Source organism: Natrix helvetica (genome assembly GCF_964273705.1).
Source record: "Natrix helvetica genome assembly, chromosome: Z".
NCBI classification, from domain to species: Eukaryota; Metazoa; Chordata; class Lepidosauria; order Squamata; family Natricidae; genus Natrix; species Natrix helvetica.
In genome coordinates, this window is record NC_138554.1 from 84,071,829 (window position 1) to 84,090,660 (window position 18,832).

Genomic DNA, 18,832 nt, shown 5'->3' on the forward strand with positions numbered 1-18,832 from the left:
GCTGGGAGGATAGAAACCTACTTTTGCAACTTTCTGACAATCAAAATAAATGGGGAAGCGTGATTCACTTAACTGTATTACTAAATTAACCACAACAGTGATTCACTTAACAACTGTAACAATAAAGGTTATAAAATGGGGCAAAACTCACAACTTACCTGCTTGGCATCAGAAATTTTGGACTCAGTCATGGTTGTAAGATGATGACTACCTGTATGCATACAGTATATCTTACCTGTGTTATTTTAACTGAGACTGTATGGTGGTGGGTTTTTGGAAGTAATTCCAGCCAATTTACTCACTAGAGCAGCGATGGCGAACCTTTTTTGGCTCGCGTGCCACAAGTGGGGGGAGCGCAGGGGGGTTGTGTGTGGGCGTGCTGCACCCATAATGCAATGCGTGACCCCCCCAGTGCGCATGTGCGCACAATAGGCGCAACCCCCCATTTTTACATGCTTTTTTCGCCCTCCCCAGGCTCCAGAGACTTTATAGGAGCCTGGGGAGAGCGAAAAGAGCCTCCCCCGCCCCCCCGGAGGCCCTCCGGAGGCTTTAGGAACCGTCCGGAGGCGCCCCTGATGCCTTCGGAGCGCTTCAAACGACCGGTTTGCTCGGAGGGTCGTTTTAAGCGTTCCGAAGGCTTCAGGGACCGTCCGGAGGATTACCTGATGCCTTCGGAGCTCTCAACACGACCCTCTAAGCAAACCGGAAGTTTGCTCGGAGGGTTGTTTTGAGAGCTCCGAAGGCTTCAGGGACTGTCCGGAGGCTTCCCTGAAGCCTTCGGAATGCTTGATCGGAGGGTCGTTTTAAGCGCTCCGAAGGCGTCAAGGAAGCCTCCAGACAGTCCCTGAAGCCTTCGGAACGCTTAAAACGACCCTCCGAACAAACCGGAAGTGACTTCCGGTTTGCTCGGAGGGTCGTTTTAAGCGTTCCGAAGGCTTCAGGAACGCCTCCGGACCGTCCCTGAAGCCTCCGGGGGGGAGGTGCGGGGGGCTCTTTTCGCCCTCCCCAGGCTCCTATAAAGCCTCTGGAGCCTGGGGAGGGCGAAAAATGGCTTTTAAAAACGGTGAACTCAGCTGGCCAGCGCGCGTATGCGTGCTGGCCAGCTGACAGGGCAGCGCTTCGCGTGCCCTGACAAATGGCTCCGCGTGCCACCTGTGGCACGCGTGCCATAGGTTCGCCATCACTGCACTAGTGGATATTAAAATATTTTAAACTATTAGCTATGTCCTTTCCCAATTCATTATTAGTACATGTTGGTTTCTGAACAACTTAGAGCTTCTTGCAAAGCTCAGCTGTTCATTGAAGTAAATTGTGGAAATTCCTAACTTAATGGACATGTCCTCAGATTGATTTGACTTATTGCATCAAAAATTGTTCAGCTAAGTTTGAAATAATTGTACCTGAATTATTTCCTATTATCTGATACAGAGTTATGTGTAATGTTAACACTTTAAATATTGTTAAATTATGTTGAATATACATTAAAAGCAAGAGGTTCTATAACCATTTTGTCTGTTCTTTGTATTTTGTTATTATTATGCAGAGTAAACATTTGATGTTCTATTTTGAATAACATTCACATTTCACAGAATTGCACTTCTCTTTTTTGTTTGATAATTAATTTATTTTCTCAGATAGGTAACTATTGCATCCCTTCTCTACTATACATTTGTTTTATTATATAACAAACATAATACAACACCATCAAAATAGCTATAAAAATGTGCTATTCATTTGTATTGCGTTTACAAATGGCATAATCATGCAGCCATTAATAGTAAAAATAAGAAGTTTCAGTTTTTATTCTAAACGAGGAAGTAAGATCTTGTTCATTTGTTAATAATGTCATCTAAATCGCTGATAATTTGGAAACCTACCTACCTACTGAGTAGTAAAGACATGGTTACTGCTGAATAGTCTATTATCACTTTCAATGGTTTTTCTTTCATGCATGTAGAAAATCAAGTTATAATAGCCTGATTTGGAATTTAGAGTGAGCACAATTCTTCAGCACCTGTCTTATTAGGATCAAGGTGTCCTTAAGGACTTTCCAGTTGCTTCCCTTGGCTTCTCTTTTCAGAGGATTACTTAAACAAATAAAAAGGCCTTGTAACTTACTTTAGGATTATGGACAAAGTGAATCCTTGGCATATTCTATTTTAAGCTGGAAAAGGAAGGCAAAGTTATCCTATGCATTATACATAAAGTGAAATTGTATGTGACAAGCATAGTTTGTATGATTTTGTGATAGAGTGAAAATGCTGGATTTGCAAACATGTTTCATTATCTTGAGCCATGAAAGTCTAGAAAATGCCAAAATAACATTTTTGCTTTTGCACAGGTGATAAATCCAATGGGATGGGATGCATTTGGACTACCAGCAGAGAATGCAGCAATTGAGCATGGATTCCATCCTGCAGAGTGGACCCAAAGGTTTTTGTTTTCCCAACTCCTTGTCAAATATGATAGTGCAGAAATCATCATAGTAGGAGGGAAGACTATGTTGATATAGGGTAGCCAAAAAATAGAAGTCTACTAATGAAACTTCCTGACAGTTAGAACAATTAATCAGTGGAACAGCTTGCCTCCAGAAGTTGTAAATGCCCCAACACTGGAAGTCTTTAAGAAGATGTTGGATAGCCATCTATCTGAAACGGTATAGGGTTTCCTGCCTAGGCAGGGGGTTGGACTAGAAGACCTCCAAGGTCCCTTCCAACTCTACTATTGTATTGTATTATTTTCTGATTAACAAAGTTTAGTAAATTCATCAGTTGCCTAGAGTAAACTATGTTGACTTAGACTAGCTAAAAAATGGAAGAAGTTTGGTTGTGCCTTTTTTGATTACTAAAGTTTAGTAAATTATAGTTAAAAGGATATGATTTCATGAACTATAGCTTACTTCATCAGATGCCTAGAGTTGCTTAACTGAATGAAGAATTTTAATTGAGATGAAATGTATGTAGGGCAGAGAGGACATTTATCCAGATTTGTTACAGATCTGTAAAACAGATTACAAATATTTTATGAATTAAGTTGTAATTTTGACATATATGAATTCAGCAATTTCTTTCTCTGTTGTGTGATTAAAGTGTCTTATTTCCAAAATGGTCACTTTGTGATGTGCAGTAGAGTCCAGGGAGGTTGAAATGCTTTTATATTACTTTGTCCTCATTTTGAGTCCTGCTATCAAACTTTTGTATCAAGCTTGCCCTATTTAGAATCCAGAAGGAATTGCTGGCAGATTATGTTATATAGAGGCATGCCTCTAATCATGTGGGTATTTATTAGGGCCTGTGATGGTGCTATTGGTGTAAATGTGGAGATAAAATAGAGACCTAGGTTTCTTGAAGGCTAACATGGGAATGTCATATTGTGGCATCATTGTCATATTGTTTCTTGTTGTTTGTGATAATCTATTTGTGATAATCTTTTAGTTAATAGTCTGTATGCTGGTATGGGCAGTTCCTGAGAAAGTGCAATGCAATTATCCATTATGGGCTGTACTGAATTAATAATGAATTTGAGTGTTTGAATTGTGAGTTATTGTAGGTGACAACTAGTGGTGTTTGTGTGTTTGTAGCCTGACTTATAATTATTATATTGCGTTTATTTGTTGCCCATTCTAGAGTACAAACTAACAGAGCAGTTTAATAAAATCTGGGAATTGATCTGTTTCTGTTGATTTGTTTACTGGTCTTGTTGGACAGATAGTTTGATTTCATTGGGTGTTTAGTTCAACATCCAAAGACTGAAACTTCTTAAATACTCCTGCCTTCTATTCCTGCTCAGTTTCCTGCCCAGTTTCGGAGCAGGAGAAAGGCGTCGGCACCACGAGGCTCTCTTGAGCCACTGGAGCGGCTGCCGCTTGATTTGGCGGCTGCCGCACGACTCGGCTTATCCTTTTATTCTAGCGAGACCAGAGTGCGAGGGGGAAGTGCGCGCTGGTTAGCCCCAAGCCCCCTGCCCCATGCGACCGTTTTTCTTAGCGCTAGAGGCTACGTGGAGCGATTTTGGCCCCTTTCGGTGGCCATTTTGACTGTGCCACGTGTGCGAGGCCTGCATCGGCCTGCTTGCAGTTGTGGAGGCCCGGGCCAAGGCCTTTTTCAGCTGATCATCTTCCAGTGCCAGTCCGGGTCCAGGTTCCGGTGGGGCTTATAGAGGGCTGAGCCTTCTTTTTCCACGCTCCAGGACACATGAGTGGGGCTATGGAGGAGGGCGCAGAGATCACCCAGGGCCAAGCTGAAGGCCGGTGAGAGGGGAAGAGGGCTTGAGACAGGGGTCTCGACCCCCGGATCCCCCAATAAGACCTGTGGCAATGCAGCGCCCCTCTAGATCCTCCACAAGGGATGAGGCCAGGAGGCATAGGGCCCTGGAAAGGACCTTCGCAAGGGACGAAAGGTAGGCCAGGTCTGCAAGGCCAGCTTCTGCCAACAGGTCCAGGTCTCCTATCAGGCCTCCTTCAGAACAGTCTTCTCGGGGTTTCAGCCCCTCGTTTCCTTCAGCTTCCCCGGACAGGTCCCGTGGTTATTACAGACGAAGGGGGTCCCCCTCCCCTTCTCCTATCTCCCTGGGGTTGGCTAGGAAGGCCCAGGAGGACCCCTTGGAAGGGACGTCCAGGGGGCACTGTGGCTCACGCAAATTGTCGCCTCAGGCCCCTGGCTTCCCACATAGGGATATGGAGGATTTGGAACGCCTTCTTGAAAGTGTCAAGACTTATTTCTGCAGCCATCTCACGAGGCATTCCCCAGCGGGACAGGAGCTCCCACTCCTCTAGGTATCAAGGCAGTTCAGGTCATCACCAATATAGAGCATCCTCCCCATCCATGGTTAGTGAGGCCTCGGCCTTGGGGGAGGAAAATCTCCAGGATATGGGGTTCTCGGAGGACGAGGAGGCGCCCCCCCGATCCTCCTTCGTCCTCGGGCCTTTTTCTTCCAGCTATGTTCAAAGTTCTGCTGAACAAAGCAAGGAAGACCACCAAGGTGGGCACAGGGGATCCCACGGTACCCCCACCTAGGGACCCTGACCTGGCCATGTTTTCGAACACGGCCACAAACAAGGAGGAGATCCTGGCTCTACCCTTGTTTATGGAGGTCTTGACCAACCAATGGGCCCGTCCATCCAACTTTTCTAACCCCGGCAGTAACGACCGCCGCTTCTACCATGTGGAGCAGGGCTTTGCCCAGGCCATTCAGTTGCCCTCTATCGACACCCCGGTTGCTACTCTGGTCTCCTCCTCCATGGTAGTGTCCGGGGATGCGGCAGATAAGTTGAAACCCGAGGATAAGCGCGCAGAGCTTACCCTGCATAAAAATTTCAATGCCACTGCCTGGGCCATAAAATCCATCGCCGTGGCTTCGTATTTCAACCGCACTATGGTCATATGGCTTTGCCAACTCCAGGATCGTATCCCAATCCAGGACGAACGGTTACACCAGGACCTGATTAAGATTATCACGGCATCCCAATTTTCTGCTGATGCGACTCTGGACACAGTTAAGTTTGCGTCCAGTGCTTTAGCCACATCTGTTACTTCCCACCATCTCTTATGGCTTCGTAACTGGCAGATGGATAACAAGGCCAGTGGAACCTGGCAGCTGCCCCGTTCAAGGGTCCTAACCTCTTTGGTGAGGCACTCGAGCCCATTTTAGTCGAGAATAAAGATAAGAAGAAGGTGCTTCCATCTAACGCCAAGAAGCCCGAGACTCGGACCCATCCTTACCGTAGGGCTCCTGAGTCTGATAATCAACAATGTTTCTCTTCTTTCAAATCCGACAGGCAGTTTTCTCAGCTGGCCTATCAGGACTGGAATAGATTCCACCATCAGTCCTGGTGGCCCTTTCGAGGGAGTGGCAGTCGGCTGTACCGCAGAGGGGAATGACTCGAACCCGAGTCGTCCCATAGAAGGCCGCCTATCCCTCTATGTGGATCAATGAGATGAGATCACATCAGATGCTTGGGTCAGATCCACTATTCGTCAAGTCTCAGGTTAGAGTTTCTCCATCCCCCCAAATCTTTTCAGGTTGTTCCCTCTGTCTCGGATCCTGGAGCGCTGCCGTCTGATGGATCAGGCGATCAGACACCTCCTCGACATTCAGGCGGTGGAGATAGTTCCCCGGCCGGAGCGGGGCCTGGGCCACAACTCCAACCTGTTTGTGGTCCTGAAAAGTTTGGGGGGTTGGAGAGCGATTCTGGACCTCAAGCACTTGAACCGTTTCCTGGTGTACAGGCGATTCAAAATTTCTTCCCTCAAATCCATCCTGCAAGGCATTCGGAAAGGGGACTTCTTGGCTTCAGTAGACCTGACAGAGGCATATCTTCATATTCCAATTTTCCCAGCTCATTGCAGGTACCTGAGGTTCTCGCACGGGGACCACCCTTTTCAGTACAGGGCTCTTCCGTTCGGGTTGGCTTCAGCCCCCCGCGCATTCACGAAGGTGCTGGCAGCACTGGCAGCCCACCTCCGATCCATCCCTGTGAGGCTCCAATGCTATCTGGACGATGTGTTGGTTCAGGCGGGATCCCTTCCTCAGGTGGTCACGGATCTTCACCTTACCATTCGGAGTCTCCAGGCCCTGGGGTTCTCAGTAAATTTCCCCAAGAGCCAGCTTTCCCCCACCACACACATCCTTCACCTGGGGACAGTTATAGACTCCGTGGCAGGGGTGGTCCGTCTGTCTCGGGACCATCCGACCAGTCTACGACAGATGGCAGGAAAGGTCTACAGAGATCGGTTCGTTTCAGTCCTCATGTTGTCACAGTTGTTGGGCAAGATGGTCTCTTGCATAGGGATAGTTCTGTGGGCCAGGCTCCACCTCCAACCTCTTTAGTGGCAGCTCATTCCATTCCAGAGGGAGCGGATGAGCAACTCGCTCCAAACCTTGCATCTCCCGGCAGGGGTCCGGGCCTCCCTCAGGGGGTGGACCTCCATGGCCATTCAGTGAGGCTGCTCCTTCTAGGAGCCGGACAGGGTGACCATTACCATGAACGCGAGCCTGTTCGGTTGGGGGTCCCTGGTGGGCTCTCGCTTGGCGCAGGGCAGATGAACAACTTCGGATCTCCGGCACAATATAAATTGGCTGGAGCTGAAGGCTGCCCGTCTCGCCCTCCATACTTCCGGACCTCCTTAGAGGGCCGGCACGTGCTTCTTCTGACAGACAATGTGGCCACCAAGGCGCACATCAATCGTCGGGGGGGGGGACTCACTCTCGGGCCCTCTGGCTAGAGGCTCTGAGACTGGGCGCCTGGGCGGAGAGGCACCTGTGTCCTTGGTGTCGGAACACATCTCTGGCCTCTCCAATCACCAGGCGGACTGGTTGAGTCGAGCAACCCTGGACAATGGCGAATGGCAGTTCCATCCGACTATTTTCCGGAAGATCTGTCGGAGGTTTGGCACCCCTCTGATAGACCTCTTCGCTTCTCCCACAAATGCACAACTGCCCTGGTTCTTTCAGTCAGGACGGCGGAGGGCACAGATGCCCTCAGGAGCGAGTGGCCGGCGGGCCTGCTCTACGCTTTTCCTCCCATTCCCCTCATCCCGGGGACACTCAGGAAGGTGGTAGTGGAGAAGACCTTAGTCATAGTAGTGGACCCCTTTTGGCCGAGGAGGCCTTGGTTCGCGGACCTTGTCCAGCTGTCAGTTGCCCCCCCCGTGGAGGATTCCGCGGGGGGAAGTGGTCTTGCGCCAGGGGGTCCTGGTTCACCCAGAGCCCCAGTGGCTCCACTGACCGCCTGGCTCTTGAACGGCAACTACTAAAGGCGGCCAACCTGTCCTCTGAAGTCATCTGTACCATCGAGGCTTCCAGGCGACTCTCGACGACCTGGGTTTACAATTCAACCTGGGCTGCCTTTGTTAGGTGGTGCGCCCCACATTAGATTTCCCTAGCTAGGGCCACTGTTCCCAACGTCTTGGACTTCTTGCAGAAAGGACTGGACGATGGGCTGGCACACAACACCTTGCGTCTTCAGGTGGCGGCTCTTTCTTCGGTACTGGGGGATATAGGGTCTTCCTCCCTTTCTCACATTCCCCTGATCAAGCACTTTCTTAAGAGGGCGGCTAATCTCCGGCCTCCCCCTATTCATAGGTTTCCTAATCGGATCTGCCCCTGGTCTTCGGACATTGACGGGGCCTCCGTTCGAACCTCTCCGGTTGGTTCATCTGAGATTCTTGTCCCTTAAGGTGATCTTTCTAATGGCAATTACCTCAGCTCGGCGTATCTCGGAGCTGGGTGCTCTGTAATCCAAGGAGGACCTTTGTCATTTTCATTGGATAGGGTAGTTCTTCAACTCCACCCTACCTTCCTCCCAAAAGTGAACACTCCCTTTCACCGAGCGCAGGAGGTGGTCCTGCCCAACTTCTGTCCGGGCCGTCTAATGATAGGGAGAGGCTCTGGCCCCGTTTGGATGTTTGTCGGGCTTTGCGTATTTATCTCGGACGGACTGTGGAAGTTCGTAGGTCGGAGACTTTATCTCCTTCCAACCTAGGACTTTGAGGGCTAGGGTATCCTTGGCTACCACTGGCTGTTGGTTACGGCAGGCCATCGGGGAGGCATATGAGGCGGTGGGGCGCCCTGTTCTCTCGGGGATAACGGCTCACTCTACTAGGAGCGCCGCGACCACGGCGGAATGGGCCACTAGGGCTCCTTTTGAAGACATTTGCCGGGCCGCCACTTGGGCGTCTCCGACCCCATTCATCCGACACTATCGTTTAGATTCATTCGCTTTGGCGGATGCTTCCTTTGGCCGGAGGGTCCTACAGAGGGTGGTGGTGGATACTCCCCTTGGGTTGTAGCTTGTGGTTGTATTTGTTCCCTCCCTTGGGACTGAGCTTGGGTATGTCCCACACGTGACCACTCCCTCTCTTCCATTGGAAAAAGAACGTTGGTCTTACTGAATGTTTCTTTTCGGGGGAAGAGAGGGAGTGGTCACAACCCACCCTGTTTAGGTTGTTGGGGCCAAGGGAAGGCCAGGTGGTTCCTGGAGTTTGTGTTGTTGTGTTTTTTTGTTCCAGTTCTGTTGTTCGCCTTCGAGGAAACTGGGCAGGAATAGAAGGCAGGAGTATTTAAGAAGTTTACTCTCAGTCTTTGGACCAATCAGGCTTTGAGAATACCCACACGTGACCACTCCCTCTCTTCCCCTGAAAAAAATTGTTCAGGTAAGACCAACATTCTTTTTCATCACCTCATCCCAATTTAAATTGTACATCAATATGCAGTGGAGTTCCACAAGGTTTTGTCTTGGACCTAGTGCTCTTCAACTTCTAAATAAATGACCTACTAGTCAGGTAGGTCACCCTATTGCCACCCATCTCCACAATCCCCATCTCACCTACAACAGCCAAGCCTCCTACAACTGACCCCATCCCATTAGGCCCACCACCTCTGATGATTACAGAGAATGAGGTGCAACATCTATTTCACAGACAAAGCCAGGAAAAGCACCAGGCCCAGACAAGATAACTCTTTCTTGCTTAAAAGTTTGTGCTGATCAACTGGCCCCCATCTTCACCTGCATCTTTAATAAATCACTAGACACGTGCTATGTTCCTTCTTGCTTCAAACGCTCTACTATAATCTCACTGCTGAAGAAACCCTCAAGGAACTGAATGACTTCAGACTGCTTGCTCTAACATCTGTAGTTATAAAAACCTTTGAAAGGCTAGTACTGGCCCACCTGAAAACCGTCATATATCCACTGTTAGACCCCTTACAATTTGCCTACCGACAAATAGATTGACAGATGATGCTTTAATATGATTCTTACACAGTGGTGAAATTCAATTTTTTTCCCTATTGGTTCAGTGGGCGTGGATTGGTGGGCATGGTAGGGGAAAGATACTGCAAATACTCCATTCCCACTCCACTCCAGGGGAAGGATACTGCAAAATCCTCATTCCCTCCTCACTCTGGGGCCAGCCAGAGATGGTATTTGCCGGTTCTCCAAACTACTCAAAATTCAAGAACCTGCCAGAACCTGCTGAATTTCATCCCTGATCCTACAACATCTTGAATCTCCCAAGACCTATGAAAAGTCCTTTTTGTAGCTCAGCATTCAATACCATCATTCTAGACGTTCTTCTAAATAAACTAAATCAGCTAGCTGTACCTGACCATGCTTGTAAATGGATCATAAGCTTCCTAACAGATAGGAAGCAGCAGGTGAAGCTAGGCAAAATCACATCATATACCTGTACAATTAGTACAGGATTCACCCCACCCCACCCCAGGCTGTGTGCTCTCTCCTTTTTATCACAATGACTGCATCTCAAAGGATTCCTCTGTTAAAGTACTGAAGTTTGCAGATGATACAGCAGTGATTGGTCTCATTCAAGATGACGAATCTGCATACAGAAGGGAGGTTGAACAATTAGCCTTGTGGTGCAACCAGAACAATCTTGAACTAAACATTAGAAATGGTGGTAGATTTTAGGAGAAGACCTCCTATACTATCACCTCTTACAATACTAGACAACACAGTATCAACAGTAGAGACCTTCAAATCTATAGGTTCTAGCGTATCTTAAGACATAAAATGGACATCTGACATCAAAAAAGCAACAAAGAATGTTCTTTCTGCGCCAACTCAGAAAGCTCAAACTGCCCAAGAAGCTGTGTATTCACTTCTACAGAGGAATTATCAAGTCTGTCATCTGCACCTCTATAACTATGGTTTCGCTCTGCAACCAATCAAGACAGATGTCAGGGTTCCAAGTTACACCCCCAACCAAGTAAGACTCCAAGACAGGCGTTCCCTTAGTCCCATTTTATTAGAGATGTCATAGTGCACATCTGGGAAAATCTGAAGTCTCCTGAGTTTCCCCCACCCAAAGTAAAGCCAAAGTCCCTTCCCCTGCATCCATATGTCCATTACATGGTCCAATCAGGTCACCATCCTAACTTGAGTTGTTTCCCAGTCACGCCTCTCCAGGTGCAGGCTGAATGTCCTTGACTCCCAATGAAAGAATGTTGTTATGGCTGTACATCTCAACCCATCACCATCCAAGCCCTTCCGCACAGCATGCCCATCCACCAAATTTGGCAGACCTGAAGATGCAAAGAAAAAGATGGCCTCCAGGGCTGACAGGCTTCCCCCCTGAACTGATGTGCATGTCCTGAAACGAGATGAATGTAGGAGGTTAGTCCAGGCAGTCCCTGACCACCTTTCTCCCCTCCAGGAGGACCCTTTGGCCTATTAGGGAATTTATCATGGAATTGTTTTACGAGCCTATCTGCCTTCACATCCCAGCTCTTAAAACAGGTAGCTTCAGACAAAGGGTATCCCTTCCAATGGACCAAATACTGCAACCGATCCCTATGTAATTTAGAATCCAAAACTTTCTTAACTTCATAATGGGTTTCTCCTTGCACTACCATTGGTTTAGGTGCTGGGCAATCTTGCGATCTCTGTCTTGAACTAACAGCAGGCTTCAGCAAGCTGCTCTGAAAGATTGGATGCACTTTCCCTAACAGATGTGGGAGGCTAAGTTGAACTATTACTGGGATATTTACTTTCACTATTGGAAACGGCCCTAAGAACTTAAATTCGTAGCTTTTTGCTGGGCAATTTCAACCTAATGTATTTGGTGGACAGGTAAACTCAATTTCCCTCATGAAAGGGGGGCTGCAGAGATTGGCATTTATCTGCTTGTTTTTTGTATGCTTCTGCCTCTGCTAGCACTTTATTTGTTTTCCCCCTGCCCCTCTTGAGCGATTCCATCCATTCAGCAAGAATCATGGAGGAGGGCTGCTCTCTTGGCAGCTGGGGCATGGGGATGAATTCCATGCTGATTGTGACTTGAAAGGGGGTCACTGCATTGTTGTAAGCCACTTCTGTGAAAGGCAGCAGATCTAATTTTCTTGTTGGTAATCCACATAGCATCTTATGTACTGCTCTACCATGGTGGTCACACATTCCGTGGCTCCTTTCATGCTTGGATGAAAAGCCAAGCTGAGTCCCTGAGTCGATCTGATGGACTTCAGAAATTTTCTCCAGAATTAGCAATGAACTAAATGCCTCTGTCTGAGATTACTCGGTGGGACACTCTATGCAGCCGGTAGATCTGCTTGATAAACAGCCAGTTTTCTAGCTGAGGGCAATCCAGAGCAGATAATAGAGTGGGCTTGTTTAGAGAATAAGTCAATCACAATCCAGATGATTGTATTCCTCCCACTCTCTGGGAGTTCAACTATAAAGTCCATAGCGATCTCTTCCCAGGGCTGGCTGGGGTCGGCTACTTGTTGAAGAAGCCCTGGGGGGCGGGGAGAGCTTTCCTGGCCTCATCTTCATGGTGGCGCAGGTAGCACTACTGTTTGTATAGTCTTCCACACCGGCTTTCATTTTCAGCCACCAGAACTGTCCCCGGGCTAAGTGGAGGGTTTTTAGGAAGCTGAAGTAACTGGCCAGTCGGGAATCGTGACTTCACTGCAAGACTCGTAGACTCAAACTGGTGAGGACATATAGTTTGGACCCCTTCCAAGCCAGTTTCTCTCTTATGGTCAGGACGTCTTTGTTTTCATTAAACCACTGATCAATTTGGAGCACGTCTTAGTGCAGCTGCTAGTTGCCCTGTCCTGGGGTCGCTTTGGCATTTGATTTGGCTTGTGCTGCTGATTGAGGATGGAGGATGATCACATGGATGTCTTCCTCCCTCCTACTATGGAATTGTGGTTTTCTTGATAGCATGTCTGCTAGCAGGTTCCCCCCCCCCCCCCAATGTATTTTAGCTCAAAGCCAAACCGTGTTGTGGCCCGCAGTGGCCAGCAGAGCTGGCAGCAGATTTGGACAGTGAGGAGGTTGGGGAGGAACATGGGCCAGTTCTGGAGTCTGGGGAAGGCTCTGATAAGGACTCTGGGTGGGAGGCAGAGAGGGGGCCAGAGCTGTATGCCAGTTATCAGCTGCCTTCAGAGGCAGACATCAATGAGGCAGACAAACAGCTGGAGCCAGTTCCAAGGTGTACATGCGCAGAGTTACCAGACAAAGGGAACAGCTAAAGAACAGGGGTCGACTTGGGAGTAAGGCCTCAGGTGGACATTGAATGGCCCCTCCGAGAGGAAATAAAAGAGGAGCAAAAGTGGAGTGAAGTTTGCAGGAGGCAATTAGTTTGCTTAATTGGTTCGTGACTCTCAGACTCCTTGCCAAGTTTTGCAGATATTGGTCTGGCAGCTTTCCAAGCCAGATAAAGTCTGTGACTGTAAATCTTCCCTTGAAAGACTTTGCTGGAATTCAATGAGCAGAATTCACAGTAAATTAATAAAAGGGTTTTTTGTCGGGACAAGGAGTTTGTTTCATGCTCCTGGGAAGCCTAGGTCAGAACAAACCGTTTGAAGTACTGTGCCCAGTGGACTTGTTTGGGAGAGAGCTTTTTTTGGGAGGGTGTTAGGGCTCGAGTTTTTTGTTATCAGTCCAGATCTCTAACAGTATTTTGCTCCCTTCTTAAGCAGTGCTTCCAGGAGAGGAGAGCCCAGCGAACTACGTAAGCTTCCTTCTCCCATATTATCCACCAACTCTCGATGTTGGTGAGTTTTTTGGACACATACACACAGGGCAAAAGCTGATCCTTTTGCAGAAGCACTGCTGCCATAGCTACATTGCTAGCGTCGACTTGGACAATGAACTGTTGCTCAGGGCTGGGGTGCTGGAAGATTGGCTCTTTGGTGAAGAGTCTTTTTAATTTCTTGAACACCAGTGGTTGGGTTGGAAGTGGCTTTGAAGTGGGGGACTGTTTTAAGTAGCTCCGTTAGGGGTAAAGCTACTTCTGCAGATGCTGGAATTGTTGTAGCAGCTTGTAGCCTTTTCCATATAGCAATTATAAGAACGGGACATGAGACCACGAAGGTAAAAGAGATACAGGTTTATTGATGCATCGAGTTCAGCGTGTTCACACACCAAAATCTGAACTGCCTGGGCTCCACCCAGGATGCTACTTTTATGCCGTGTTCCACACTGAGCATTCTCAAGGCGTTTCCATACACGAGACAAACATGACATTTCGAAAAAGGAGAAGTTCCTTTTGGAATGTTACAAACAGAGAAGTACATAGGAAAAATACAAAAAGAGAAGTTCCTATAATGTCTTAAGCTATCGGCAGTTTCACCTCTGTTCTATCTTACACCCATGCTTGGCTTCCTGTGCCCCTCCTTTACAGCGTCTTGCCACACTGTTCCAGTAAGGTTTATTGCAACATAATAAAAGTCCATATTAAGTCTATATTGATATTCAAAAACTAGTAAGAAGTTAGAGCCTGGGGGTTCATATACCCAGGTGATATGGTGATATTTTGGCTGTTTTCTCCCAGCTGCCTCAGAATGAATTGCCTAAAGAAGTTTGTGAACGCTAGGAAGCTGTGGAACTGCTTGCAGTTGCGTGGGGTTTCCAGTCTAGTGTTGCTTTCACATTCCCTGGGTCCCATCTCTATCCACTCACTTGACACTCAGTAGTCCAGGTAGTCTAGGGAAATCTTATGGAATTCACTGTCAGACCTGAAAGTCTTTGTTTGTTGGGGATGTTACTTGGAACCCTGACATTCACATTTAGAGAGCTTCGCATAGAACTTTGTGGTGAGGAGTTTTTTCAGTACTTACGGCACTAATTTAACATGTTTGTCAGGGTTCGGATGGATGCCCATGAGCCTTGACCCAAGTTTCAAAGGAAATCCAGTGATTTATTAGGAGCAACATGTCAGCAGTTCCTGAGTGGAGTTAGCTATGCCCCACGTGATTTATGGCCCAACCATGACCCTGTTTCCCAGGGTGTGTCATAAATCACATTCTCCAACGGAGTACTTTTGCGGGCTGTAGAAACCCCACCTCTCCAGGTGGCTCTGGTAACCTGGGATACAATCTGGAGAAAGGTATGTGTGGAATGTTCTTCTGTTCATGACAACTCCCCCTCCTGCCTATGGCAATTCAAGAGCAGGAGTGATTTGCAAGTTGACATTTGGCTCCCCTCACTTCCTGAAGGCGACCTGCGCAAAGTTAAAACAACTTGAGTACAGTTATAGAATTTAGGGATGCAATCCCTCCCCCCAGCTTGTTTGGATTTTCTGCGTGGAATTTTGCAATAAAGCAATCAGCCTGGATGTTCCTACTCTTTACCCAAGATGCCTCTGATAAGGGGTATCCCTTCCACTTGATTAAGTATTGGAGTTGTTTCCTGTGCCACCTTGAATTAAGGATTTATTGTATCTCATAATGGGTTTAGCCCCCTATTACTACGTGGTCTGGGGGCTCAAGTGATAGAGGTCTCAGGGTCAATCCAACCACAGATTTTAAGAGGCTACTATGGAATAACAGGTTTATCTTTCCTAGCAGTCAGGGCAATTTCAATTGCACTGTGACTGGGTTGATGATCTTTACTATGGGGAATGGTCCCATAAACCTTGGCCTCAGTTTCTTGCTAGGGAGTTTTAACCTCAAATATTTTGTGGAGAGGTAGACCGTTCCCCTCCCCCCCCAATTGGAATGGTTGTTGCAGAACTCGGTTTTCGTCTGCTTGTTTCTTATAGGTTTGTGCTGATTTCCCTAGTACTTTCTTGACATTCTCCCAGGTTGCTTTCAGCATTGACATCCAATCGGTCATGGGAGCTTTCCTTTTTTTCTGCCTCTCTCCCTCCCTCCATCTCGTTCCCTTTCTCCTTCCTTCCTTCCTTCCTTCCTTCCTTCCTTCCTTCCTTCCTTCCTTCCTTCCTGTCTTTTTCCCTTCCCTCCCTCCTTTTCTTTCTTGTATCCCTTATCCCTCTCTTTCTCTCTCTCTCTCTCTTCCTTCCCTTCCTCCTTCCCTCTCTCTCTCCTTGTAAGGCTAACATACCCACCCAAAACAAAAACTCCTTTGGATGAAGCCGAGTTATTTAGCCCTCCCTCTTCTCTTCCTGTTGTCAGGGATGCACAATCAGGTGCAGTACAGGGGAGCTTCTACCACTCCCCTCCTGTTCTAACAAGCACCTGAGGCTGTTTGGCTGCAATACCTTCCACAAAGCCTTCCAGCCCCTGCATTGATCGTACTGTGGCTTCTGGCTGCTGATTGGCTGGTGGCAAACTGTCCTTTGTGCCCAAAAGCCCAAGGTGAACTGTATTTTGGTGAATGGACCATGGCAAAGGGCCTGGGAAGGAGGGGCTGGGGCCCATTGGCTGTGGCAAATAGCTAGGGATGTTTCAGCTTAGGAGAAACGTTAGGAGTCAATATCTGGGGGTAGAACCCTGGTGGCGAAGCAGGTGTGGCCAAAGGTACGAGGCAAACTGTCCTAGATCCCCCCATGGGATGTGCTTTAGAATGAAGTCAAAACGGTTGAAGTATTGAACCAAGCAGACTTGTTTGGGCAATAGTTTTTGTGGAGTCCTAAGGGCCTCCAGATTTTTATGGTTTCACATCTGTTTCATTAGTGGGGAATTGTGAGGGGGAATAGTAAGGAGTAGAATGTGTTGTCAAAATAAAACATTTCTTTTTAGAAGCCAAAGGTCATTCTTTGTCTCCACACCTCTGCATCTGATCGGAACTAGATGGATGGAAATGCCAGTGTGGCAGTGGAAGATTGGACCATGTGATGGACTTGTGGGTGTGGGGCAAGATCATGAACTTTCAACTGGGTGGGAAACCCCGGACGCTTTCAGATTCGGTTTCCACAGATATGCCAACATGTCTCTTTTAATAAATTAGAACTTAGAGTAATGCTTTGCCTTGGACTCTGATTTAATTTTGGATGATATTTGGAACACTGACATTACGCCGAAACTGAATTAAAATAAATCACCAGCAACTCCAGCAAGGGGTGCTGGCGAGGGATGCTGACGTCCAACACTGACCTGACCTGGTCAGCATAAAATATCAGCAAAGAATTAAGATAGAGCCTTTTGAGAAAAGAAGCTAATGATGAGTCGCTTCTCTGCTAATCTTCCAAACTGCAAAGGAATTGCAGAGGAGGAAATTTGAAGATTTATGGCATCTGGGAAGATGCAGTCGGATGGGTTTGGAAAAGCTAATTCAACACTCAGCAAGAACATTCACCCACTAGCCGAGCAGATGATTGGAGCCTCCCAGACCAACTTGTGCAGCCAAATGTGAGTGAATCTTTCCCCTCCTTCACTAGTAAAAGCTGCAATGGACTGGAGGACTGGAGTGGCGATAATTACTCCTTCCATACAGCGATAAATGAGCTGAGCCAGCAGGAAGGGATTTGGCCAGCATCTCTCACTAGTCAGCCACCAATATTTAGGCTGCAGCCTGTGAATCAAGCACCACCAAATTGGGCTTTCTTCCCAAGTCATGGATGGGAGAGATGCCAGTGGGCACCTGCTTGGCCATCAACATGGGAAAATCAACCCAGCCAGCAGAAAGGGCCTTGGGCCATATCATCCCCTAGTCAGCCATTGATGTTTGGGCTGCAACCTGTGAATCAAGCAACCCCGGAATGGGTTTTCTTCCCAGATCATGGATGGGAGAGATGTCAGTGGGCACCTGTTCTCCCTCAGCAGATGGCGCCATGGCAGATAACTGGGCAGTGGCCAACCCAGGGATTGACCCTCCCATCAAGTGTAGTCTCACCTGCAATGCCCTAGCAGGTTCTTACCCCACCTTCCTACAGAGAAGAATTCTCGCCAATGGAAGAAGGGATGAATGAGGGGAAAGCTGCAGGATGGATAGTGGAACAATGTGATGAGTTGGTTCCTAAGTTTAGAGATGCAACTGGGTTCCATCCCTCGGGGGAGCAACCGCCAGCGCGGTAAAGAGAAGGCCCCAGAAGCCACCACAAAAGAGTCATCTGGGCCAACAACCTCAGGAGGCGGATCCCCAACCTACGGTGATGAAATGTCCAACCATTGGGGAGACCTCAGAGGAGGGTAATGCCGAAGACAACCCAATGGTGAGTGCACCCATCCACCCCTTTACTATAAAATGCAACCTCCGAGTGCCAGAAACAGGAGTGGATCGGGAAGTTGGGGCAATTGTGGAGGCCCAGGGTCATTCTTTGTCTCTGCGCCTCTGCACCTGATCAGAATAATAATAATAATAATAATAATAATAATTAATCATCATCATCATCATCATCATCATCATCATCATCTTTAATTTATAGACCGCACCCTTTCCTAAACAGGACTCGGGGCGGTGTACAGACATATTAAAACAATGTAAATACAAAAATATAGGTAGATATACATAAATAGACAGAGGAGGTAGGTTATACACTGTACAATAGGTTAAAATTCAAATATAAATTAAAATTACCCTTAAAAATTACTCCAAAATAAGGTGTTTGCCAGGAGGTTGAAAGTGGGACTATAAATCAGCCAGGCCAGCTAATTGGAACAGGTGGGTCTTAAGTTTCTGTCGGAAGGAGCGGAGGTCGGTAGTAATTCTAATATCGGGGGGGGGAGGTCATTCCAGAAGGTTGGGCCCATCACAGAGAAGGCTCTACTCCTGGGCGCCGCCCGTTGACACTGCTTAGTGGACGGCACCCGGAGGAGTCCCTCCCTGTGGGAGCGGATTGGTCGCAGGGATGTATGAGGTGAGATGCGATCCCGCAGGTAACTAGGTCCCGTGCCATGAAGCGCTTTGAAGATGGTAACCAATACCTTGAAACGCACCCGAAAAACCACAGGCAGCCAGTGCAGCTCGCGCAGGAGTGGTGTTATATGGGAGTACCTGGTCCTCCCCATGACAGCCCGCGTGGCCGCATTCTGAACTAGCTGTAGTCTTTGGGTGCATCTCAACGGGAGCCCCATGTAGAGAGCATTGAGTATGGGGGCAGAATCATGAGCTTTCAGCTGGGTGGGAGACCCTGGGGGCTTTTAGATTCGGGTTTCCACAGATATGCCAACATGTCTCTCTTAATAAATTGGA

General features: G+C 47.8%; 1 protein-coding gene across 4 annotated transcripts in view; it reads left to right on the forward strand.

Moving 5' to 3' along the window:
* LARS2 (leucyl-tRNA synthetase 2, mitochondrial) overlaps nt 1-18,832 on the forward strand; it is a 176,028-nt gene that overhangs the window by 18,884 nt on the left and 138,312 nt on the right. For all 4 annotated transcript variants that reach the window (XM_081933357.1, XM_081933358.1, XM_081933359.1 and 1 more), the window contains exon 4: nt 2,342-2,433. In XM_081933357.1, the coding sequence (XP_081789483.1) occupies nt 2,342-2,433 (92 nt within the window). The remainder of the gene's footprint in view (nt 1-2,341; nt 2,434-18,832) is intronic.